The 26,596-nt window shown below is 49.7% G+C and overlaps 1 protein-coding gene across 4 annotated transcripts in view; it reads left to right on the plus strand.

The window, feature by feature from the left end:
- Positions 1-26,596, plus strand: part of TRIO (trio Rho guanine nucleotide exchange factor) — a 377,760-nt gene that overhangs the window by 214,672 nt on the left and 136,492 nt on the right. For all 4 annotated transcript variants that reach the window (XM_059062877.2, XM_067030805.1, XM_067030806.1 and 1 more), the window contains exons 11-14: positions 2,695-2,886; positions 19,184-19,353; positions 20,378-20,552; positions 26,134-26,329. In XM_059062877.2, the coding sequence (XP_058918860.1) occupies positions 2,695-2,886; positions 19,184-19,353; positions 20,378-20,552; positions 26,134-26,329 (733 nt within the window). The remainder of the gene's footprint in view (positions 1-2,694; positions 2,887-19,183; positions 19,354-20,377; positions 20,553-26,133; positions 26,330-26,596) is intronic.

Raw genomic sequence — 26,596 nt, forward strand, 5'->3', positions numbered from 1 at the left:
GAAAGCCCGGGCCCCTGAGTCAGACGTGGATGCGTCCCGCTTCACCACCCGCCAGCCTTGGCCTCTGAGTCCTGAGAGTGCCCTCCTGGCCCCAGTCTCTGACCTGTAAAAGGGGCTGCGCTTAGGATCAGACAGCTCAGCGCGGGGGAGGCCCTGAGACCCACGCCCAGTAAGTGCTCACGCCAGGGGCACGCTTGGGGCAGGGAGCCGTCAGCCCGTGCTGGTGCCGAAGAGCAGACCGCCCTCCAGCCGGTCCTTATCGACACGTTTAGATCCCCTGCCGACGCTGCACCCCCTTAGAGCCTGCCCGGGATGGCCCGCTCCACCGCCCCCACCCCCGCCCCGGCGCTCGGGCCTCGCGTGCGCTGTCAGCGTGCGTCCACATCGTTTTGGACATCACCGCCTACTTGTCCCGCTGAATGTTACTCTGTTGTAAAATTTTTCTAAACTTGCAGAAAAGTTGGAAATACAGCACAGAAACCTACCCCCCACGCTAAACCGTTGACTTGAGTGTGTGTCTCCTGCCAAAGAGGACATTCTGCTAACAGCCGTAACACCGGCGTCAAGATCAGGAAGTGAACGCTGACACATGACTGCCTTCTAAGCCTCAGACCACGATGTCCTTTGTAGATAACGGATCCAGTGTAGATCCACCTGTGACGTCCGGTCGTCACATCTCTTAGCGCCCTTCAGCCTCTAGAGTCGCTCCGTGGTCCTTCCTTAGCTTCTGTGACGTGACGTTTTGGAAAATCTGAGGCCCCTTATTTTGCAGACTTCCCCTCACTTTGGGCTTGTCCGATGCTTCCTCGTGGCCGTACTGTGGTTATACGTCTTCGGCAGGCGTATCCGGGAGCGCCGCCGTGTCCTTCTAGCTCCGTCCCCTCGAGGGGTGCACAGTTTAATCTGTCCCGTTACCTGCGGCGTCCACTGTGATCCCTGGGATAAGGTGCTGTCTGCCAGGTGCCCCCATTGTAGAGTGAGTCGTTCCCCCTTTGTAATTATCAAGTACTCTGTGGGGAGCTACTTCGGGATTCTGTAACTGTGCTGTCCACCACCCAGTTTTACTTTTTGTGTCAGTCGGGACCCCGGTCTCCTCTTGAGCGGGTGGGTTACCCTCCGTCGCTGTCGCCGTTTCCTCTGACGCTCAGGTTGTCCCTCGTTTGGCTGGCACACGTCTCCTCAAGCGGGCTTCTCTCTCCTGTCCACGTCCTTCTTGGGCTTCTCCTCGCTCTGGGGCACGGTAGGATGTCGCAGGCTCGTCTCGTACTCTGTCTCACCCCAACCCTGGAGTCCGCCATTGCTCCACGGAGCCCTGGTTCCCTCCAGAGCAGAATGGTGCTTACGAGTGGAGATCTGGGTACTACCGTGCTCAGTGCCGCTGGGCCGTCACTGTTCCCAGGCCCTCTGGGCGGATGGGGGGGCGGGAGAGGGACAGGAGGGTACGTGCACGTTTACACACGCGTCTCTAGAAAACCGTGAACTTGCGTGGATCCTCCAGTTCCCGTCCAGTGCTGCAGGGTTGACTCAGGTATTCTCCTTCTTCATATTTGTCACTCCCTTCTCCAAAATGAGGAACCCGCCTCTCATCATCCGTGGTGCATTGGCTTAGTAGGTTAATACCCCTGGAGGTCACCAGTTTCCACCAGTGGGAGGCTTCCCGCTGCAGGGGCACCCCGTGCCCCATCAGGCTTGGACACCCCACAGGGGGCGCCCTCTGCACACCTGCGCCCCCTCCGCCCCCCGTCTCACCCACGAGGTGCCGACCCTGCTCGGCTGTGGGACCGAATGCTGGGGAAGGGGAGGGGCGAAGGGCTCAGCCAGTGTCTCACGGGGAGCCGCACGCCTCTTCCGGGCTTCTCGGGGGCCCCGGGTTCTGTTCTTTCCCGCACTCAGGGCCCCCACCTGGCGGGACTGCTCCCCACCCCCCTGGGCAGCCCTCTCCCTAGCAGGTCCCTCGGACACTGTCGGGTCTCTAACGGACCTGTTGATTTGAGGAAGCCATCTGCAGCCTCGTTTTTCAAGAATTAAAACAGAGTAATTTTCAGAGTATTTTAGACACCCATTGACACTCAACTCTCAGCCCTTTAAAACTCTGGCTACTTTATAGCCGTTGTAGTTATTATTTCCTTTTTCTGTAAAAAAAACCCATATCCCCCGAAGTAGAGAAAAGATAAACGCAGAATTACTGATAAGTAGAAACATGTGAAAAGAGGCAGCAGCTTATGTTTGTTTGCACCGTAACTTTTTCACTTGATCTTGGGGAATTATGCTAAAGCGATATATCATACTGAAAGACACAAGACTGGAACTCTGCACTCTGTCATAAAACCAGGAGAAAAAGTGAAGTAGGCATTTGTGGCTACGCGCCGTCTTCTGGCCGCATGGCAGCAAAAGGCCCAAAGCCCTTTATGAGTCACGAGACGGCCAGCAGCTGCCTACAGACACCCCATCACCGCCTCAGACGGAAGGGCTTTGCCGTGGGGTTCAGAGTTTAGCAGCCTCACACGAGAATGGAAAAGGCTGCTCATGGAGATGTTCTGAACTCCTAAGATCATCTCTTCCCCTCCTCTTCTTTCTGTTTGATTTACAGAAAGGAACATCACACGCTGACTCTGTTCCAGTGTATTGTGGCTCCCAGCCTGGCCAGTTTGTCTTTTATTCACCTTCTGTGTCTCTGAATGTTCTCTCGCTCAGAACACGTACACCAATGCGGATAAATTACTGGAAGCAGCAGAGCAGCTGGCTCAGACCGGGGAATGTGACCCGGAAGAGATCTACCAGGCCGCCCATCAGCTCGAGGACCGGATACAGGATTTTGTTCGGCGAGTCGAGCAGCGGAAGGTCCTCCTGGACATGTCGGTGTCCTTTCACACCCACGTGAAAGAGGTGAGGCGTCCGGAGGCAGAGACAGAGCCCCGTCTGGAAGGGCCTTTGGCCTCCGGGGGAGGAACGCGGATGGGAGTGACGTGAGAACGTGGACCAGGGGTGGCCGTTTGCACCGGTGGGGACGGGGCTGGCCTCCTTGCTGGCCGTCCTCGCCACACGGGCACACGCGTGCCACTGCAGGGGGTGGCATCTGCCAGGAGCAGACCTGTGAGGCAGGGCGTGGCTGGGAGCTGAGGACCAGGAGGGGAGCGGGGAAGACAGGAGCTGAAGGGGGTCCTTGGCGAGAGGCAGGGCACTGCCATTGTAGCAGAAATAGACGACCTGCCTTTTGGGCTCAGAGCTGTGGGACCTCCTTTCTGCCTGTTAGCCTGTCATGTGGCTGAAGTCCGAATGCCTTCTGATTTTATCAGGCTGTGTGGCTGCTCTCAGATACTTGCGGAAGTGCATTTTACATAATGTTGAATTTAAACATAGCAAAGCCAGCATGGCCTTAATAATATTCACGTTACTGTCATAGGTACGCTGTTCTGATAAACTTGTCTCAGGATAAGAGGTAATGTGTTATTTGGTAAACGGAAAACACGTTGGTGTTAATTATACCTTGCATGTATGTTATTCTTGTGAAAATGGTCCAATATAAAATAAAAATTAAAAAAAAGAAAATCATATAAAGTTACAATTGAAGAAACTATTACATAGCTTTTGAGATAGAAGGATTTGTAATAAAAACTAAAGTTTTCAGTAGGACTACAAATTAAGATGTCAACTTACTACATCTTCTTTCTAAGGTGAAAAAAATTCTCCACTTCACAGCTCTTTATAAGTTGGAAATGAGGGGCCCTTTTAGGTAATTTGAGATTGAGTACGTGAAGGCTGTAGTAACAGGCTAGGAAGAAGGATCTGGAAGGAGTAAGCTGGTGAGAGACACTTGGAAGGGGCTAGGCCCGGCTTGCCTTGGTTCAAGGCATCCAAGGTCAGGAATCAATGAAACTTTTAAAGGAAAAGAACTCCACTGCCGGGTCCGGGCTCTCGGGCAGGCAGTCCTCCACCAGGCCGTTTGTTTGATTGAATGTTTGACTTCAGGACAGCCATCCTCACTTCCAGCTCAAAGTTCGTGAGCCCAGGAAGATAGTGTAGGGGGCATATTTGGCGTATGGCCGGGACCCTGAGCAGCCCTTTCTGCAAAGGGGCTGGCGCTTTGTGGACCCTGGACAGTTGTCAGAATAGAAAACTGACAGGAGTGGCTTCTTTTCCTGGTTTAATAATGCCACCACTGAAAAAGACTTCACGGTGTTTACAAAGAGACTGTTTTCTCCAAGGAGACGTGTTAAGTGGACCTCGGTCCGTGGCAGTTTCTGATTACGGGTGCACGTGTCACCAGTTCCCCACTCAGCTCGAATCGAGCCGCAACCACTAACTAGTCTCCCTGGCTCTGCAGCCCTGCCACCAAGGCATATGAATTTGAGTAGGTCGTAGCCTTGCTTTTGAACCATCAGAGATTCTGTGTGTATCTAGAGCACCAGCCTGAATCTCCTCATCCTCATGATCTGGCCCCTGCAGTTATGTACTGCTTCCCTTCACTTCCCCAGGCGGGGTCAGCTGTCCCCCCTGCACTCTAGAACTTTCTTTACACACACCCGTTACAGCACCTGTCTGGTATAGCTGTGTGTTTCCCTCTCTTTCCCACCAGCACTCGTACGCCACCTCCTCTTTCTCTTACGCACTTTTACACCCTAGCCGAGAGGGAGAGAAGATGATGCCTGTGAGGAAGCAGGCCGTACCTTTGTTCATTGAGCTCTGACAGACGGAAAGCAGGCGCGCGGCTCTAGGCAGCCCAGACCCTCCCGGGGGAGGCGCGGTGGGCGGGTGCGGGGGCTGGCGTTCCTTATTGGGGCCGCAGGGAGCGCCGCGGGCCCGCACGGGCCCGAGAGGAAGGACAGGCCGCTGGGCAGCGTTCGCAGACTGAGCAGAGGGGAAGAGCGGCGGTGGCCGCAGGCCTGGGGTCTGGAGGTCCAGAGCCAGTGCTCGTATCCGGATGCTGGTCTGCGTCACAGGCCTTGGGAATATTCTTTAGCAGGATTCACGAAGATTCAACTCGCAGTTAGGACAAAGAGAGGCTCTTTCCATGAAGCATTATTTATGACTTCTCAACTTTGTTATGGTTCTCAAAAAGCAGGCGTTAAAGGAAACTAGAAGGAAAGCCTTTTACGAAAGCTGCTCTCCGGAGACTACGTTTGGGTTCACTGGTTTTTGTAACAGCAGCAGCATTTTTAAGGAAAAATCTTACGGTAGAAGCATCCCAGTTAGTAAACTGTGGAGTCTGTTTTGTCACTAGGGCTTGGAAATTTATTGAAAAGTGAAAATACATTTCGTTTTCTCGACTTACGCCGTAGGAACTTCTAGTACATAAGAAGTTTGTAGACTGAGGAGAACGTAAAGCTGCTTTAAAGGTTAAGTGGTTCACCTTCACAGTTGGAGAATTGTGAGTCCATTCATTCTTTCCGTTTTATATAAAAGACCATCACAGTAGCAGAGAAACTGGTATTTTGCTGTGATTTGGTTCCTCGTAATCTCATGTGACCCCGAAGTGACCCGGGTCAGGGAAGGATTCGGTGACAGTCGGAGGCGGGGTACCTAGCGGGACACGAACACAAGCACGCCCAGGCGACTGGGAGGGCAGAACTCGAGGGGAGCTGGCCACGCACGGGCCTGGGGTGTTGTCTGATTCTTCCCCTCGACGTGCTTGGACTCCACTTTTAGCCTCAGCCATTTTCTCGGTAGGTTTATTTTTTCCCGACCAGCCCCAGCATCTTCTTCGCTCTCCTTTCTCTGGGCTGCACAGATGCCCTCAGACCCCCCAGGATACTCGGTAGGTTTTATGCAGGAAGCGATGGCTTCTTCAGTTGCTGTGTTTTTTTTTTTGTTTTTTTTTTTTTGCGGTATGCGGGCCTCTCACTGTTGTGGCCTCTCCCGTTGCGGAGCGCAGGCTCTGGACGCGCAGGCCTAGCGGCCATGGCTCACGGGCTTAGTTGCTCCGCGGCATGTGGGATCCTCCCGGACCAGGGCACGAACCCGTGTCTCCTGCATCGGCAGGCGGACTCTCAACCACTGCGCCACCAGGGAAGCCCCAGTTGCTGTGTTTTGAAGCTTGTTATTGAAAGAAAACTTCATTTAGAACAAATTTCATTATGTGTTTTGAAACCAAATTAACTCCTTTTTTTAAAAAAAAGTATTTTATTATTATTATTTCTTTATTTTTGGGCTGGACTGTGCAGGCTGCGGGATCTTCGCTCCCCAGCCAGGGATCGGACCCGAGCCCCTTGGAGTGGAAGTGCGGAGTCCTAACCACTGGACTGCCAGGGAGTTCCTAAACAAAATTAAATGTGAGAGAAGGGCCAGGAGGAGGAAATCATGCTAATTAAATGCGTGTTTGCATCAAGTCACTAAGTATGTTAGCATATCAGATGAATGAAAAAGTGCTAGAAGATTTAAGTTATCAGAATTGATTTTCTCAAGCAGATCATACAATTTCAAATTACTTGGAGGGAGAAAAAAAAAGCAAGTGGCCTTTTTCATTCAGGCAAATACGTGAAGCTTTTTAGAAGTTAACTGTCAAAGGCTCTCCTGAGAGGAGGTTAACCTTTCTCACTCCCAGATGTTCGGCAGTGGCTTTAAGTCTCACTTTATCCGGAGAGTAGCCCTCTAGCCCTCTCTTTTTTGCAGTAAATTTCTGGCTCTCTGATGAGCAAGTAATACAAAGGTGATCTCATTACCAACCAACTTTGAAAAGGTGCCAGGTCAAGGTGATATCTGCTCAGTGTTGACTCAGAAATTGTTTTTAAGAATCACACCAGGGAGAAGGTTGGTGGTTTTAAGTCTCGTTGCAGACCAAGCACTTAGGTTCAGCGTGGAGACCTTGGGCTCTACTCTCTTACCCCAGAGGACAGAACACAGATGCTTGTTCCCGGGAAGAGAGAAAAGAGGAACCCCCAGCTGACTCTTGAACAACATGGGTTTGATCTGCACAGGTCCACATACACGTGGATGCTTTTCAGTAGTAAACTCTGCAGTGCTACACGATCTGCGGGTATAGAATCGCAGGTGTGGAGGAACCTCGGACATGGAGGTCTGACCGTAAATCCTACATGGATTTTTGACTGTGCGGAGAGTCGGCGCCCCTAACCCCCACTTTGTTCAAGGGTCATCTGAATTTTCACATGGGTGGCAAATATCTTATACCTTGAGGTTGAATACAGAAGGTCGTTGATAGAGGTGTCAGCCCAATTTCACCCTTAAGCCCAGATTTGGAAGCATCCTGGGACCCTTTCCTCTTTTTTCTTTTTCTCTGAAAGAATCCATGAGATGTTTAATCTCCTCTCAGAAGACCTGAAGACCGATAATCTGTCCTCTTTTTTTTTTTTTTAATGTCTTTGAAGCAGTATTGTAGTATTTAGAAGGAATGTTGATTTTATTTTAGGAGAGTTTTTGTCCTCCTGTAGTTTTTGTCCTCCTGTATCCCTCTCTTCCCTTCAGTGTTTCTAGCATTTTATTCACCTCCATTCTGATTATAATTCTCCCATTATTAGGCCTTTGTTACCTGTCCTCTTTTCCTTTTGAATGCTCTTTGCACTGTTTGTTAATTCGTTCATTTACTCTTTCACTTACTCCTTTCAAAGTGTCTCCCAAAGCCACCTGTAACATACGGGGGTGGGGGGGGAAGGGGTATAAAAATGAATGACCAGTGGAAGAACATACCTCTGCTTCTGTGCGCATCACGTATTTTAGACATCTGTTGGTTTCTCTTGATAGAGGTTAAGCTCCTTGAAGGCTGGAACCCTGTCTCACTTGTCTTTGTAGCCTGCCTCCCAGACTTAGCGAAGACTCAGTCAGCTTGTGGAACAAATGATGTCTATTTCTAGCCCATCATTCTGAGACGTAATGACAGAGGGACATAGTTCCATTTTCAAATATAGCAAAGGCATAATTATTTTCATCCATTCGTTCTCTTCAACTTCATTCTCAAAATTAGGTCCCGAGTTAATTGACAATTACCTTTGACATGTGTGGGTTATTTGAGGCAACCAGGTGGTGACATTGCGTTCTCAGCCAGAGTTTATTTCTGGAATCGATTCAGTGGCCTTGAGCTGGTTTTTCTTCACTTGATTCCCAGAAACCATGGTTTCCCAGGGAAGATCATTCCCATTTGAATGGGGCTGTGATTCTTGCTGGGTTAAGTAAAGAAGCCTTTTGGTTCTGCTTCTGCAAACTTACGCACTGAACTGGGACAAATTTTTGTTTGGGGTAATGCCTGGGAAAAGAGGAACCTTTCATCTTATTCAGAAGTCAAAAATAAAGGCGTCCCAACCACCTGGAGATTTTTTGGTCACAGCATACCAGCCTGGCTTCACTCTTACGCCTGACGGTTAGGCAGGCAGACCTCCTCCTTTGCCCTCGGGCCAGCGCCCAGCTCTACCCGGGGAGCAGGGGGGAGCGCCATCCGGATGTTGCCCTCTAGTGGCTGGACGGTTACGAGGAGCGCGAGCTCAGCGCCCCTCCCCTCCGGCGGTGGAGCTTCCCAGCGGCGTCTCCTGCCACCCTCACTGAGTCGCAAAACAGACCCCGTGCCTTTTCAACCAGCCACCACTCAGAGGGCCCGGATTCCTTTTCTCGTCTTCCCCTGTAGAGCTGGGGATCCAACCAGTCAGACATCTGCCGGGTAAACGCATTCAGGAAACTTGACTGCGGGTAGCTGGCGCTCCTTGTGTAGACCAGCTGCCCCCGACGGATCTCGCGATCATTGGCAGTCGTGGTGCCTCCTGTCCAGGACCCCTAGCTTTCCAGGGAAGCCCTGTTGCTGCTCTGCACAGCACCGCTCTCGGCAGGGGAGGGGTCATAGTCCTCCTCGGGGAGAGCCCAGCCTCTCGGCATCGGCTTCTTCCAGGTCCCTTCTGTCTCCTGTGCAAAGATCTCTAAAATTTGGTTTCCAACTTTCAAGCCTTTTATTTTGACCTTCTCAGCTGGATTTTACCGATGACTCATCTCTCTATATTCTGTAAAATGATTTGTTTTTTTTCACGCGTTCCTGTGTATGGGTGATACCTTTAAACATACTTCCCAGCCTTTTTTAGAAAAACTTTTTATTTTGAAATATTTATAATCCCTGAAAGTTGGGAAAAAACAGAAACAGACAAGGAGGTCCCTGCACCCTTCTCCCAGCCTCCCCCCAGGGGTCACGTCTCACATAACCACGTGCACTGTCAAAGCAGGAAAGTGGCTTTGCCACACTCCCCAGAGCTTATTCGTAGATTCTACTTTCCCCACGTGTGCGGCGCATGCACTCACGTGTGTGCGTGTGTGTTCGCGTGCGCATGCACGCTTAGCTTCGTGAGATTTTATCGTGTGTAGATTCGTGTAACCACCCCCACTTTGAACGTACAGACTCATGCAGGATGACCGCATCACCAGCGGGCTCCCTTCTGCCGCCTCCTTATACCCATGCCTGACCCCTGCCCCCTGACCTCCAACCCCTGGCAACCGCTAGCCTGTTGTTCTCCATCTCTATAATTGTACTTCAGAAATGTTCCATGAATGGAGTCATACCACATGTACCTTGTTGAGATTGGCTTTTTCTACTCAGCAGAATTCCCCTGAGACCCATGCCTGTTGCTGCGTGTGTCAGTACTTTATTGCTGAGTAGCATTTCATGGTTTGGATGTATCACAGTTTCTTAACTGTTTATCCTTTAAAAGACAGTTGGGATATTGTCAAGTTTTGGTTTTTCCAAAAAGAGAAGCTGTGGACCTTCATGTACAGGTTTTTGCATGAACTTAAGTTTTCATGTCTCTGGGATAAATAAATGCCCAAGAGTACAACTGCCAGGTCCTTTGGTAAATGCATTGTTTTAAAAGAAACTGCCGTACTTTTCCAGAATGCCTGTACCATTTTACACTCCCCGTAGCAATGTATGAGTGACCTCTAGCTCTTTAACATCTCAGAAATCCAGTGGGCAAGGTTAAGATCAAATGCATAATATTTTAGGAAGTAAAGTTTACCTTCTATGATCAAATCTCGATAATTTTTATGTTAATATTCAATTCCTTAGATGAACTCTCTAAAGACACTCTTAAATGTTTGATTTCTTTAGCTTGTTTATCTGATGTAGACAGAAACGAGCAATGAACTGGCCACAAGCCAGAGAAAGCAAGAGGAAACTCAGGGCCTAGAACCATCCACTACATCATCGCTCCTTGCAAGACTGAGCATTGGATTTGACTTTGGTTTCAAAGTCAACATTCAGTTGCTACCTACTGCTTTGGCAACTATGCCTTCACATAGATTGTGGTATCTGGTATTAAAAAAAAAATAGGTGGTCTTCCCATTGGTGAGAATATCCCCAAAATAGATCTAATCATTTATGTTTTCTTTCTATAAAAATATAAACTTTATTAAAATAATTAAGAAAGTATACTATAGTGTAGCACATGCCCTTACTTAACTGGCTGAGTGATCTGGGACAGGCTGCTCTGTGGTGCCTCAGCTTTCTCTCTGCAGAATTGGGAATAACAGCGTCTCTGAGGGCTGTGGACCAATTGGATGCAAGTACACACTCACCATCCTAGCTGCCAATAAATGTCTTTGTTTTTCCTCCTCACCTGCCTTGTTACTCGACAAATGATTTAAATATAAGACACAGAGGTATAAATACCTGGGTATGAATACTTGGGTATAATCCTGATACCTCCCTTACTCACCTTTGAGCAACAGGAACTGCTTCTGTTGCCTTTTCTCAGGGTGAGCGCCTCACTCTGACCCTTCAGATCAGCAGTCAGAGCCTTGCTGGGGGCACAGCTCCAGCGCTGCATCCAGCTCAGGGCAGAGGAGGCTGTTACAGAGAATCTTTGCTCCTGGTTCCGTCCCAGGGGCATACATTGCTTTGTTCATATCACTAACTACTTTTGTTCCCAGCCAAAGCTGCAAAATAAATGAATTTTTCCACCAAGTAAATATGTGTCAAACATTTGGGTTGGCCAGTGGGAAAGAGGGATGTTATTATCTAAAAGGAAAATCATTTTGTCAGTTTAGTTTAATTCATGTAAAGCTTTTTTTTTTTCCCCTAGAGAATGATTTAAAACTGGTTTAAATTCATGAAGTTTCTGTTTCTTCTTATCGACCCAATATTTTGAGGCAGAGAAAATTTTTAGATCAGGAGAGAAATTAGAAGTTCGTGTGTAAAACTGTAAGGAACTCTGATATACCTGACAGAGAATAGTCACTTAGTAGATGATTATTAAATGAATGAATGAATGATATACTATCTTACCTTTATTTGTAACTCACTGTTACAGTGGGGACTAAACATATATCCCTGTGCACTAACTCCAGATTTTATCATTTCTTTTTGAAGGGAGAGTCTAAATGTCTGCTTCTAAACGGAGAGTTGCAAACGTCTGCTTTAATTAGTTGTTTGTAGATTGGCCTCAGTTAGCGTAACGAGGAGGTGAGGCACTTGTACAGAAGTTCAGGGAATACAACATTAAGTTTCAAAATGCTCCGCTGAAAATGGATGTACGTGTAATCTTGTTTACTTGTTAGACTTCTCTTTAGAGGACATTTTAATATTTCGATACTCAGCTTCATAAACTAAATGTGATAGGGCTTCGGTTAATTGAGAGAAGTAAACTATCCATGTGTATTTCTGTCATGTACTGTTTGTTACCGTTTATTGTTCTTATTGAATAAGTGGTAGAAAGATTGATCACCAGCAATGTTTTGTCAGAAAGCTTAAAAGTTCTGGGTAAGCTGGGCCTATAGAGACTGAAAAGGCTTTTTTGGTTTTGTTGTTGTTTGTTTTCTCTTCCTTTTTATAAAGCACAAAATGCAGAACCACGAGATCAAGGAAGGGTTGGGCTTTCTGCCTGGGGCCCAGGATGTTGATAGATACAAGTTGATGACCAAAATGGGTGAAGATTTTTATAAGAACGAACTTATTTCTCCTAAATGATTTCAAGTCTGTATTCCAAGACAAATTAGATCCCGGGGTCGTGAAAGAACTTGATAGTTAGTTCACCAAATTTGGTGTATTGCTCTCTAAGGAACTGTGAGAAAAGGAAGAGATGCCAGAAGGCCAAAAGTGCACTTGTGCATTCTTAAGAAGGTAGATTTCACATATTACTCAGGTTGAGGTCACTCCTAAGCAGAGTTCTAGGAAAGACAGTTTATAAACTGCCTTTTAAAAGGGAAGAAGCGAATGAACAAGTTATGCCATGTGAACTTTATTTCATTCTTTACTAGGTTTCTGATTTGATGAAGAGTATGCAGTGGAATTAGTGAGCATTTAACCAAGCATTTGACATTTAATTTGTACACAGACAGAAAAATATGGGCTGAGTCACTGTGAAAAAGAATCAGTTGAGGGTGTCAGTTAACACAAGACCAAGACTGTCCTTATCCTCCCATCTGATCTCTGAGTAGAGCATGCCAGGAAGAAAGTGTTTGTGATGGGAAGGCATTGCTCATACCCCGCCTGTGGATGCGGAAGTCATTTCCGGCCCAGACCCACAGTTGGATCAGCTTTCTGATGAAGGGGGTGATGGGAGGTGGTAGACCAGTCGTCCCAGGTGGACCTGAGGCCCCACAGACAGATGGTTTTAGTCCCTGGTGTCACCTGCTGTAGGGGAGCAGCCTGTGCACTCGCCATGTCTCTGAACTGCCTCCACCCACCTACTCAGAACTCTTGCGTCCGTCTGGGACATCTGGAGAGATTGTACATCTAGTCCAGGCACCCTGTAAACTTGCCTTTGTTGTGTTGAGAGCGTTTTATCTGGAAAGTGGTCACGTGGCCACACGGCCAGGACAGACTCGGTGCTGAAGCAGAGATAATCATGGCTGCGTTCAAAACCTTGCAGCTGAGGCTGGTAGTGTGCTTGTTGGTTGGCGGATGACCTCAGCGGGGCTGGAGCTTGTTTGCACTGCAAACCTCTGTCTCTAAGCACGAGGCCAGTGAGTGCGTGGATCGGCGCGGAGGGCAAGTTGATCAAAGTCTAGGACAGGGGCTGCCAGATATATCCGATAATAAAATAGAATCAGAAGAGGTCCCGGCAAGAATAAGTCCAAATCTATGACAGAAATTCCATTCATTCATGGGTTTTAACTCATGAGTCTGTTTTGAATCAGAAGTAGGCGGGCTACAGAGGTAGCATAAGCCACATGGGTGGCAGCGGTATGTGTTCAACAAGGACTGTTCCTACCTGTGTTGATGGACAGTGTCCACGATAATTCCTCCCCCAGGGTGACGTGTTTGGCTGTAACGAGGGAAGGCAGAGTCGCGATGGGGGGGCCCGTCATCCCTCCCGCCCGCCCGCCGGCTCGCTGCTGCTTGGGTCACGTCCGGTGCTGCCTTCAGTCCCTAAACTGGGGGGCGGGGGGTTCAGAGGAGAGAGAGCTGGTGCTGCCAGAGCTGACCGAGTCCAGGGGATCACGTGTTAGTCTCCGGAGAGGGAAGCCAGGCTGCAGGAACAGGCGCCGTCTCCAGAGGTTTGGAGAGCTCAAGAGGAAGTGCTCCTGGACCAGCTGCGCACTGTTTCGGGGAGACAGGGCCGCGCTCAGAACGACCCCGGGTGGCCACAGCCACGTTCCCCCGACTTGACGCCTCGGGGAGCGACAGCTGCTGGAGGGAGTGTCGTACCCGCTGGGGGTGGGGTGGAGTCAAACGAAAATTTAAAATTCGAAGTCTCAAAACCTGTTTTTAGCAAATTAGACTTCCTGTAACTATCTGGGAGGTTGGGGTTCTGGCGCTGCCCCGACCTCCGAGTCGGCCACGGGCCCAGCCGTGTCGCCTGCACCTCGCCTTGTCCTCGCTTCCACCAGAGAGCCCGCTGCCCCCCGTGGTGGTGTCCCTGCTTGATGTGTGGGCTGCCCTTGCCACGCTCCTGGGGTTTCCTCCTTTTCCGTCCCCCCTTACACATATTTGCCTTGGTATTACTTCATGATACCGACTTGATTTGCCCTTTGCCCCTCCCTCCATACATCCTTCGTACATTTCATTTCATCATGCTAAGGGATCTTTTATCACCCACCCAAGAATAACCGGTACTCCTGAAACCCTTACTCCCCAGTCAGGTGACAGGCGTGTGCCCCAAAATCACAGTCGGTCATTTCAGGCTAAAGAACATGCTGTCTGTGGCTGGAGCAGTTCCCCTTTGATCCCTGCTTCCTCTGCCTGAAACGGAATCACGTTCTGCGCTCATAGCACGTGCCCTCTGAAATATGCCCCCTGCAAGTTGCCGCCTGCTTTTTATCTGGGGGGCTGCGTCAGGTCTTAGTTGCGGCAGGCGGGATCTTTCGCTGCGGTGCTCGGGCTTCTCTCTAGTTGTGGCCTGCGGGTTTTCCTCTCTCTAGCGTGTCGCACAGGCTCCGGGGCTCGTGGGCTCTGTAGCTGTGGCGTGCAGGCTTCAGAGCACGTGGGCTCTGTGGTTTGCAGCACACGGGCTTAGTTGCCGCACGGCATGTGGGATCTTAGTTCACCTGGCCAGGGATCTAACCCGCGTCCCCTGCGTTGTAAGGCGGATTCTTTACCACTGGACCACCAGGGAAGGCCCTGCTCCCGGCTTTTACACTTCCCACGCTGGTCCTGCGGCTCACCCATCCCCACTGGAACCTGAATGACTGTCAAAGACAAGAGTGGGGAAATGGATACCGATGGCGGTAGCTTCTGTTTACAAAGTGCTTGTGGTAACTGAGCACTGGCACACGTTTGTGGTCATCTCACTTGATTCTCAAACTCATGGTAAAATGATCCCATTTCACAGATGAGAAAACTGAAGGCAGAGAACTCCAAGGACCTTTCCCAAGGTCACATGGGGGAAAAGGACCCCCAGCTGGTGTGTTGCTCTCCTACCTCCAGACAGACCAGGCTGGTAGCCTGCATTCAGACTGTGCAACTTGGGAGTGGTTGCAGCTAGAGCAGTCCCCAAATCTCGGGGCTCCCATCTGACCACCCACCGAACCAGCTGGAGACTTAGTGCTTTCCTGCGATCTCCCACCCCAGTGGGTTCCTTTCGGAGCCCTCTCTAGCAAGGAAGGGGCTTTTTCAGGGGCTTTATCCCAGCAGAGCTTTGGCTCCTTCTTTAGGCTCCACCCAGCACAGGCGGTGTGGGGGAAGGGACTGGGATAGGGGACGCACAGGGGTCAGACCCAGCAGATGCTCGATCCAGGACCAGGCTCTCCCACAGCTTATCACAGGAGTTTTCTTCCAGGAACTCCGTGGGTCTTTCTAAACCAGCCTTCTCTCTGGATCCTGGACTGTGACCCAAGTCTGTACGCACCTGCACCCCATTCTGGGCTGGGTTCAAGTTCTCCTACATGGAACGCTCCTGGCCACAGCTCGGATGGCCTCTAGGGGACAGCATTGCCTAACTCCAGCTGCCTGGCCCTCACCTGGCTGTGGGCACGGTTCTCTTAGAAGTGGATTCCATGCTGCTGAGAACTTGGATAAAATACACTCCTCTCTCATTGTCGGGCAAAGATTTATCTTTTCATTGTAAATTAACAGCATGCACAGAAGTGCAATTTTGTTCACCCTCAGGAAGTCTCTGGTAAAAATTTCACAGGCATCCTAGAGACTATTTCTCTCATTCCTTTATTCAGACGTTATTTTGGGCGTCACAGGTACCACTTCGAAAGCTTAAAAATAGACTTTGTCTGACTCATATTGTATTATGATATCCATCAGTTCATCATCGGTTGGCATTGGAAATGACCTTTCTCTGAGACTTTTTCCTCCAAAATGAATGAGAATATTTCCTGTAGGACCCGACAGAGAAACTCTAAAGGGGCAGAGGAATCTTGGGCGTTTTAATCATGGATTTCAATGTAGTCTCGCTCCTTCTTCCTCAGTGATTTTTCCCTTTTCAACTGCGTGAACGCCTCCATAGCTGGGCCCTTCCCTGGCTCCGCAGCCGGCTGGGCGGTGTGCACCCTCCACTGTGGATGCGTGTCGAGACGTCCAGGCTCTTGAAGGAATTAGCTAGTTCTTTCAGAACTTACCAGCAAGAAAGCAAAGGGTTTGACCCACACATACTCGTGGCACTTTCCCCAGAACCAATGGGAAGAGAGTTCTGTAGCATCTGGACTAATTCCAGCACTTTTTCCCTTGTACTGCACTGTTTTTAGGTGTAAAACGATTTAAATGCGGCACGGTATTAAGTTTACCAGACTAAGTGACATATTTTTGAACAATTGGTTGGAACTTGGATGTGTTTTGAAAAATACCCAGAGAAAGAACACTTCTAAAAACTTTGTGATTCTTATTATCAAAATTTCTCTTACAAGAACAAAACTATAGTAGTGGCTAACATATGTTATTTTGAAGAAATGTGTATCGTCTTGTTGAATCTTCTCAGGAACTCCCTGGAGTATGCATTATTACCATGTCCACTTTATAGGTGAGAACGCCGAGACATGGATCCAGGTAAGTTGCTCTAGGTCACACCCTAGGAAATGATAATTCAGGATTTCAACTCGGGCAGCCTGGCTTCAGAACCCATGCCTCGTAATCGTTATTCCATATTACGAGAAAAGTGTTTTTTAATTATTTGTGGATAAAACACCTTTTAATTGAGATATAATTGGCATATTATTAGTTTCAGGTTTACAGCATAGTGATTCAGTACTCCTATATATTGTGAAATGCTCACCTTCCCATGGAAGGTTTTTCATGGGAAATATTAGAGCAAATTGGGAGATTCTTTATGGTCATAATGCTTTCATCCTTCCTGTTATTTATAACTGCAGCAACCAGCTTCATGGGAATTTAGAGAACAAAACAAAACAAAATGAAAAACAAGAGTATGTTATTGATTGGACCCTTAATAGACGTGCAAAGTATCAGTCCATATTTGGTCTGTCGCTGAATGGCGTTTTATCATGTTGAAATGCAGCATCAATGTGAAGTGTGACCAGGCCTGGAGGCCTCCTTTCTGATACTGTACTGGTTTTGCTCATAGGTTGGCGCTGCTAATAGGTTTGCCCATGTCGTTGAGGTCACTTCATCACCTATGGCCTCTCTTCCTTAATCTGTAAGATCACAGAGGTGAACCAGCCTCTGTCTAAAATGCCTATAATTAAAATCCTTGGATTGTATGAAATTTGATATCTTACAGAGATGGGTAAATAATATGATACAAGTTGACATTTTAACATTTTTAGTAAAATTAACTCTTAGGACCCCAAGTACTTGACTAAAAGTAAGTTCTTTGCCAGCACTTCCCTTATTTTTAAATTTACCTGCCCTATTTAAAATACTTATTGACCTGACAAGAGCCAGCTGGCAATACTTTGTTTTCAACTGAATACATGTTTAACAACAAAAGAACTCTCCAAAAGTTAGCTTGGATTTGCCATCATTAGTCATTAGGGAATTGCTAATTAAAAGCATAATGAGATACCCCTCATTTTGAATGGCTACAATTTAAAAGACCGACCAGGTTGGTATCCATAACGGTGCTGACGGATTGGAGCTGTCAGACACTGCCCGGGGCAGCGGGGGCAGGGAATGTGAAACGAGCCACTTTGGAAAACAGTTTGGCATTTTGTTAAAAAGTTAAACAGGGCTTCCCTGGTGGCGCAGTGGTTGAGAATCCGCCTGCCGATGCAGGAGACACGGGTTCGTGCCCCGGTCCGGGAAGATCCCACATGTCGCGGAGCAACTAAGTCCATGAGCCATGGCCGCTAGGCCTGCGCGTCCGGAGCCTGTGCTCCGCAACGGGAGAGGCCACAACAGTGAGAGGCCCGCGTACCGCAAAAAAAAAAAAAAAAAAGTTAAACATACACCTACCATATGATCCAACCGCTCTGAACCTAGATGTGTACCTACAAGAAAGGAAAGCACAGGTGCGTACGGAGACTATACACCAGTGTGCATAGTGGCTGTGTTTGTAATGGCCCCAAACTGAAAACAACCCAGATGTCGTCAACATCTGAGTGGATAAATTGTGGCATCGACACAGAATGGAATATTACTCAGTAACAAAGAGGAAAGAACTGTTGATACACAGTAGTATGGGTGAAATCTCAAAATAATTATGCGGAAAGAAGCCAGACCAAAAAAAAAAAAAAAAAGAAAAAAAGAGGACCTACTGTATGATTCGGTGAATGTAATTCTTTTTTTTTTAGAAAATGCAAGCTAATCTGTAGTGGCAGAAAGCAGGCTGGTGACCACCTGGAAGGAAGACAGGGAGGGGTTACCAGGGGCACGGGAAGACTCTTGGGGTGACGGAGCCAGTCACTGTCTGGATAGCGTTGATCTTCTCATGGGTTTACATGTGTCCAAACTTATCAAATTGTGTATTTTAAACTTGTGCCGTTTCTTCTGCGTCCGTCAGGCCTCAGTAAAGCAGTGGTGCTGTGTCAGCCACAAGGCCGCGTGGCCGGCCATGTCGGGGCCCCCTCTCTCCCGGCAGCTGGGGCAGCCGTCTGTAATGTACACATACGTTACGGCCCCGGGGAAGCAGGAAGCCTTTTCTCCACGCACAAACCGCTCCCAAGCCACCAGGGCCCTTTCAGTTTAATTAATTGTCCTTTCAGTTCGCTGATTGGCTCCCCGGGGACCTGGAAGAGGCGGTGGGCTTCCCAGAAGCGGGCGAGGTGCCCCGTCCAGCCGCCAGGCTGGAAGCAGTCCCCGCCCCAAGTTGTCTTTGCCTAACCGTGTGTGCGAACACCTTGTTAATGCTCACGGCAGTGCAGGTGATCACGTGTTTCCAGTATGTTCTCCTGCCGTCGAAGGACTGACCTGTGTCCGGGCTGACCGTGGCCTGTGTCGGGAGTGGGGACCTGGTAGAGAGCCGCGTCCGAATCTCCTGCCGGGCGTGGTGACGGGTTGATTTTACCACGTGATATGTTTCCTTCTTTGTGAGGGATGTAAAGCCCCCCTGTCTGAGCAGCAGTTTAATAATTAATAATGGACTGTCATGCTCTTGCTAACAATAAAACTATCCATCTGCTGAGTAAGAGTCGAAAGAAGCGCAGAAGAATGCCCGTTACGTCTGCAGACGTTCCAGCCGTTGGAGGGTTTTTTCTGTTTCCTGTCGCACTTGGGTTGGGTCTGGGAAGCACTGGGAAGAGTCACTGCCCTCCCCTTTCCTTTCTCTCCTTTGTGACAGTCCCCTTGGGCTCTCTGCCTGGTTGTTCTTTCACCTCGCGTCCTGCTCTGTGCCCCGCTGGCCGCCGAGCCCCTCCCGGCCCGGACCCCCCCAGCCCCGGGGAAGCGGGAAGGGCCGGGCTCACAGCGCTGTCCCCGCAGCTGTGGACATGGCTGGAGGAGCTGCAGAAGGAGCTGCTGGACGACGTGTACGCCGAGTCTGTGGAGGCCGTGCAGGACCTCATCAAGCGCTTCGGGCAGCAGCAGCAGACCACCCTGCAGGTGACCGTGAACGTGATCAAGGAAGGGGAGGACCTCATCCAGCAGCTGAGGTGGGCCACGCCCCGTCCCTGGCCCCTCCCCGCCCCACCCCCCGTCCCCACGCGGACGCTCTGAGATCTGCGGGGGGCTTCCCCTCCCCCTCACTTTTGGGAACAATTAGCTATAATTCTCTGTCCAACCAGGCAGAGAACGAATAACATCCATGCATGCAAAGGAGACTAACATCACTCTCTCTCTTTTCTTTTTTCTCTTTTCCTCTCTCACAGTTTTTTTCACTCTTATGATTTTTCTCATTATGGCGTCGACTAATACGCCTCCCCAGGATTCAGGTCTTATTAATATTTCCTTTTCACACCTACCTAGAAATTACTGAAATTTCTTTACAAACCAGATGGATGTACACCTCCCAGGGCCGCATCCTTCAGGCCCTGAGCGATCTGCTTTTCTCCGGTGTGGGGGGCGCCCCTCCTCTCAGAGTCCAGGCTCGGCAGGCCTGGCCTCGGGTAGTAGCACCAGGTGACGCTCAGGTGCTCCTAGTGGCAGGAAGCGGGGAGGCAGGCTGGGGCAGAGAGCATACCCCTGCACTTGGGTCACAGGGAACGGTCACGTCAGTGCAGTGCCCCTGCTGGATCCCTCGGGGTAGCTTATCTCATCGCCCCTGACAACTTCCCGTGATGCTCACTTTTCTGAGGGTCCGGCAGACTTCCTCGATGAAGGCTCAGTTGGCCGCATTGCAGCTTATTAACCCCACAGCGGACGTGGCCCCGCCATTTGTAGCGAACGGGTGCCATCTGTTCTCTACTTATGGAGAAAAGTGGCTGAAGGTGAAGCTCTGCGACAGGAGTCACGTGACCGTTAGCTTTCTTCTAAGAGAGGGGCTGTGAAAGAGTGCGGAAGCAGTGCCTCAGCGTATCCTGAGATCCAGGGGGGAAGGCCCGGCTTGTCTGGCGGGAGGGGCGGCTCATTCCGTGTCCCGAGCGCGGCAGTCCTGCTTCCCGCCGCCCCGGTTCTGGCCCCCGGCAGGGTGAGGCTCTCCCGTCCAGCTCCGGTTTGTCCCTCTCCGCCCCTTCTCAGGGACTCCGCCATCTCCAGCAACAAGACCCCACACAACAGCTCCATCAGCCACATCGAGACGGTGCTGCAGCAGCTGGACGAGGCCCAGGCCCAGATGGAGGAGCTGTTCCAGGAGCGCAAGATCAAGCTTGAGCTCTTCCTGCAGCTGCGCATCTTTGAGAGGGACGCCATCGACGTGAGTGTCCCCCCCGCCCCTCCACCCGGGCCTGCTCCCAGAGCTCCGGCGCCCCTCCTCTGCCCCTCGCCTCCACGCTGGGAGGGGTGGGGGAGGGGGAGGGAAAGAGCAGCTCCTCCCAGCTCGGCCCTGGGAGACGGGGCCTGGCTCTGGGGCAGGCAGGTGGACAGCAGGACAGACACCACACAGCAGGACAGCAAAGCGAGCAAGCTTCGAGCGTGGATCCAGGCAGGGCTTCTACAAACGGGGCCACCTTGTCACCTTGGCTTGTTCATCCTTGATTGGACCTTTCACGGCAGTCCCCTTTGTTCTGGAAGCAGAAGCACAAGCTCAAGGCAGTGATGCTCTCCTTCCTCCTCCCCGCCCCCCCCCCCCGGCCCCCCGCACCGCCCTTCCTCTCCCTTCAAGAGTGAGTGTTCCCCGAGCCTGTGGTCATAAGGTTTTACGTCCCAGGAAACCCCATTTTTTCCCCACAGAAATGTTCTCAGGCGATCTGTAATTCCTACCTAAAAAATTGACTTTTGCACCTTATATGTGACTGGGAGAAAGGAGGACAGGTTTCTTAAGAGAGCGGTTCTTAATTCTCTGCCAGGCAAGATCTTTTATTTTTGAACTTGGTGAAGTACAAGCAGAAGTAAGTATAATTGGATGATGCTGCATCTGTGTGTGAAATATGGTCAAAGGAACCCAAACCCCCTGGGTGAGCCTGGCTTCCTGGAGCCGGTGGGCTTCATACCGCGGCTGGCAGGGACCTGCTGCCTGTGCAGGTACCTCCAGGCATCACGGGTGGCCCGTGCCCGGCGGCCAGAACCTGTAGAGCCTGCTGTCTCCATATCTATCACTTGTCCTGTGTTTGGAACAGGGCCGTGAGGGCAGTGGGGTCCAGACTGAGGTGCCACCGAAGGCAGAGGGAGGGCGGGGCTGCCCCGGCCGAGGGGACCATCTTCCCGAAGTGGGCCTTGGTGCTAGACCCTCGGCCCCGCCCCGAGTGGTGGTCTGGTGTGTGCGCCTCTCACAGGGGCCTTTGGTTGCCTGCTGGTCTAAACTTCCATCAATGTTTTCATTAAAGAAAGGCTGTCTTGGCTGTTTCATTGTCGTCACTGGTTGATGACAAGAAAGGAGTTAAACCCTGCACATGTTGCCTGGTAACAGCTACTCAAGGGTTCTGGTCTTAACCTTCCCATCCACGTGGAGACACATGAAGAAGAGATGCACTGGTCTCAACTCACGGTGCCGCGCTGCAGCTGCCAGGTTGCAGCGGTTGGGGGTGACCAGAGTCAGGGTTCATCATCGGGGGGTAGCCAGGGTCAGGGCGCATCATCGGGGGGTAGCCAGGGTCAGGGCTCATCGTCGGGGGGCGACCAGGGTCAAGGCGCATCGTCGGGGGGCGACCAGGGTCAGGGCGCATCGTCGGGGGGCAGCCAGGGTCAGGGAGCATCATCGGGGGGCAGCCAGGGTCAGGGAGCATCATCGGGGGGCGACCAGGGTCAGGGCTCATCATCGGGGGGCGACCAGGGTCAGGGCGCATCGTCGGGGGGCGACCAGGGTCAGGGCGCATCGTCGGGGGGCGACCAGGGTCAGGGCGCATCGTCGGGGGGCGACCAGGGTCAGGGCGCATCGTCGGGGGGCGACCAGGGTCAGGGGGCATCGTCCGGGGGCGACCAGGGTCAGGGCTCATCATCAGGGGGGCGACCAGGGTCAGGGCGCATCATCGGGGGGTGACCAGGGTCAGGGCGCATCATCGGGGGGCAACCAGGGTCAGAGTGCATTATTGGTGGTCAGCAAGGGTCAGGGTGCAGTGCTGCAGGAACAGAAGAGCCAGCGTGGCTGCCCTCCTCTCTGACCTCCACTTCATAGGAATTGCTCCTGGTGACTTAGCTGCTTACTGAATAGTTTCGGTCAAGAAACACAGAGCAATCAGAAGTATTATTGGAATTTTTCCTTCCAGGACATTTTGATATTTGAAATAAAATATTGGCTTTACTTGTATTAATGTTATCGCAAAGGGGAAAAAAATTTTTTTATTGTATTTCTACTTTCATAAAACTACTGTTTTAAAACGTAGATGAGGAACCAAAAGCATACATTTTCCCCACATGATAGCCCCAGAGTTCCACATGGCCTCAATAAAGCCACCGCTCTCAGCCAGGGATAAGCGCTTTCCTAAGCTGGGAACATAACCCTGCAGTTTGGTCACAGGCCAGCTAAAATGTAGTTTAAACACTTTTAAATGTCACCGCCTGAGAGCCCCTGTCCTCTGGAGTAATCCTGAAAATGTGGAAACCTGAGCAGTTTAGGCTCTGCAGGGGTTTCCTCTCCTGTCTGGGAAGATGCCCCCTCTGACTGCCCATAGGAGGCGTGGAGGTATCTTTGGGGTAGAAATTCATCTGTTACCTGGTCAGTTCGAAAAATCCCCCTCATCACTTGCATTTCAATTGAAATAGCATTTCCATCTCTCAGAAGTGGAGCAGGGTTTCCTATGGCTTAGAGTATTGCTATTTGAGTCTCCAAATATTCCATATAAAATCTGCTGTGTTGGTCTAAAAAGAACAACAAAAGCCTTACACTAGCATCTTGTGACAGTTTAGTTATGGAGAACAGTCATAACTGTGCATTTAGAAAGAAAAACAGACTTCCTGAAAATTCGGTGCTACATTAAAAAAAATTGTGTCAAAGTTATTTCTTCAAAGAATCCCTGTTCAAAAAAGCCTTCCACTTTCTGGAGCTTTGTTTGTGCCACAGATTTCTTTTCTTGGCTTGTGTGGTTATTAACAATGCTGAATGTGAGGGCAGGATTTTTCCTGATGATCCTGGATCCTGACCGTCCCAGCGTTTCTTTGTGCTCAGTGAGTGTTTTTGAATCCTGCTGCTTTTAGCACATTGACCTTTATTTATTGTCCATTTCTTGAGTGTCTTTTGAGCCTAACGTTGTCTCCGTGAGGCACTGTCACTGAGTCTGTAACTCACCACCACACCTAACTCTCTTCTCCCTCAGTGTCAGAAAACAAACAAACATTAAGAAAGAAAATTCCCGGACTTCCCTGGTGGCACAGTGGTTAAGAATCCGCCTGCCAATGCAGGGACGCGGGTTCGAGCCCTGGTCCGGGAAGATCTCACATGCTGCGGAGCAACTAAGCCCAGGCGCCACAGCTATGGAGCCTACACTCCAGAGCCCATGAGCCACAGCTACTGAGCCCACGTGCCACAACTAAAACAGCCCATGCACCTAGAGCCTGTGCTCCGCAACGAAGAGTAGCCCCCACTCGCTGCAACTAGAGAAAGCCTGCACACAGCAACGAAGACCCAACAGCCAAAATTAAAAATAAATAAATAAATCAGAAAAAAAAAAAAAGAAAGAAAATTCCCAGACTTCCCTGGTGGCACAGTGGTTAAGAATCCGCCTGCCAATGCAGGGGACACGGGTTCAAGCCCTGGACCAGGAAGATCCTACATGCCGTGGAGCAACTAAGCCCGTGTGCCACAGCTACTGAGCCTGTGCTCTAGAGCCCGTGACCCACAACTACTGTGCCCACGAGCCACAACTACTGAAGCCCGTGCACGTAGAGCCCGTGCTCTGCAACAAGAGAAGCCCGCGCACCCCAATGAAAAGTAGCCCCCACTCACCACAACTAGAGAAATCCCACGCACAGCAACAAAAGACCCAATGCAGCCAAAAATAAATAAAATTAATTAATTAATTTTAAAAATTCCCCTTAGGGCTTCCCTGGTGGCGCAGTGGTTGAGAGTCCGCCTGCCGATGCAGGGGACACGGGTTCGTGCCCCGGTCCGGGATGATCCCACATGCCGCGGAGCGGCTGGGCCCGTGAGCCATGGCCGCTGAGCCTGAGCGTCCGGAGCCTGTGCTCCGCAGCGGGAGAGGCCACGACAGTGAGAGGCCCACGTAACGCACACACAAAAAAACAAAACAAAAACATAAAAATTCCCCTTAGAATAGAAATAAAAATTAAAGTTATGGTAATTTTCTTCCTTTTAAAAAATATTTTTCTTGTAGCCTCTTGGTTTGTGTCTAATTTGGCGTTTAAAATGATTACTTTATAAATTGATGTAATTTAATACAATGTGCACATATATTATGGAGACCAAGTAATAAAAGGAAGAAATCAGGAAAATTTGGGCCATAGGAATTTGGAGAAGCCTTAAGATGTTTATTACTTCCCATCTCCCAGCTGGATTCTGTGTAAACTCTCTCACATTCTCAAATTCTCAAACTAATTTCCTTACAGCTCCTGTGGACAAAGTAAATTAGGATCCATGGGAAATGCTATTTCATTGAAGTGTAGAGTATAATATTCTTTCACAAAAAGTTTTTCTCCTTTCTGGATTTCATAATTTTTGGTCTTAGTTTTTAAAAAGTATAGTGTGAAAGTTTTTTCAAACTACACAGATGTAGCGAGAATAGTACAGTGACCTTCCAGATGCCTGTCCTGTAAATTCAACATGAGTTTTCCCCTCTTACGTCAAGTATCCTCTTGCTGTTGCTGTGCTGTAGTGTTTCAGAGGAAATCTTTGCCAGCTGATCATGTTTCAGTCCTAAAGGCTTTGTAAATATCTCTAAAAAATAGGCCATTTTCTTGCGTAACCACATCCTAAGCACCTTGCGGGTAAGAGTGATGCTTTGTTGTCTGCTAATACCCAGCCTCTGTTCAGATTTCTGCAAGATTTCTGCAGAGGAGAGGCACGTGGGGTCTGCTCCTGCGTTTGGTGGTTCGTCTTTTCATCTAGAACCCTCCCCCCATCCGCCCTTCTCTTTTTCCCATGTTGTGACTTGTTGAAATAAAGTTCAGTCGTCAAAGGAACCAGGTCCCACATTTTGCATTTTCTCACTTGATCTCTGGTAGGCTGTTGAACTGCTTTTCTTTCCTGGGCATTTCCTGTAACCTGAGAAGGCAGATGGGAAGACCCAGTTAGGTTCGGGTTCATTTTGGTACCAGAAGCTGCGCCGGTGGCTCAGCCTGGTTCCTCCTGTTAGGAGGCGTGTGCTGTCTGGTCCCGCATCTTCAGGGATTCTGCGGGCGGGCGGTCTTTGGGGCAGGAGGTGCAGCCTGGTCCCCGTCAGCCTCTCGTGATAGTTGACTGGGCGCTGATGACTTTTACCTGAACAGGTGTTGTAGTAGTAGTTTGTTGGTTTTTTTTTTTTTTGGTTACAAAGAAGTTTTCTAATTTTATTATTTCTACATTTAATGGCTAGATTTAACCGTAAAGAGGAACTTTCTTTCATCGTTGTGTGCTTAAATAATTAATTTTCTCCTTTAAGAACCAATTTTGTGGATAAAGGTTGGTTCCCTTTCATCAAAACCAAAGAGCTTTTCATTGAATTTTTGGCTTTTTAGCTCTTCTTTTTTTAACATCATTAGGAATTAATGGACTTTTGTATATTCAGTGTATTTTATTCAATTGTGGTACATTTTTTTAGGGTCTAATGGTCCCGGTCGCCTGACTCCCGTGTCCTTTTGACACAGTCGCCTTATTCTCTTCCTTCCCTACCTGGCACAGTGAGATGTGACGGCAGACATTTATTTTTTAAGTCTTGGTCCTAAAAGCAGATACTTTCCTCTGTCAGATCATCTCAGACCTTGAGTCTTGGAACGACGAGCTTTCTCAGCAAATGAACGACTTTGACACGGAGGACCTCACAATAGCAGAGCAGCGCCTGCAGCACCACGCGGACAAGGCTCTGACCATGAATAACCTGACCTTCGACGTCATCCACCAAGGGCAGGACCTCCTGCAGTATGTCAACGAGGTGCAGGCCTCCGGTGAGCAGCGCGTTCTGCCCTGGGGCGGGTTTCGTGCCCCTCCCCCCCCACCCCCCGCAGGAACGCATCCGGTTCCTTTCAGGGTGATGGCTGCACCGGTCACTTACCCCTGTGATTGAGGTTATAAATACCTGCTCTCTGAAAGGAAACGTTTTGCTTTCTTTCACCCACATGATATGATCCCATTGAACATTGGCTAGTGTACTTACCCGTAATATTCCTGCATGTTACTTCAAGGGGCACGAACTTTAGTTTTACAAATTATAT

This window comes from Kogia breviceps, chromosome 4 (genome assembly GCF_026419965.1).
Source record: "Kogia breviceps isolate mKogBre1 chromosome 4, mKogBre1 haplotype 1, whole genome shotgun sequence".
NCBI classification, from domain to species: Eukaryota; Metazoa; Chordata; class Mammalia; order Artiodactyla; family Physeteridae; genus Kogia; species Kogia breviceps.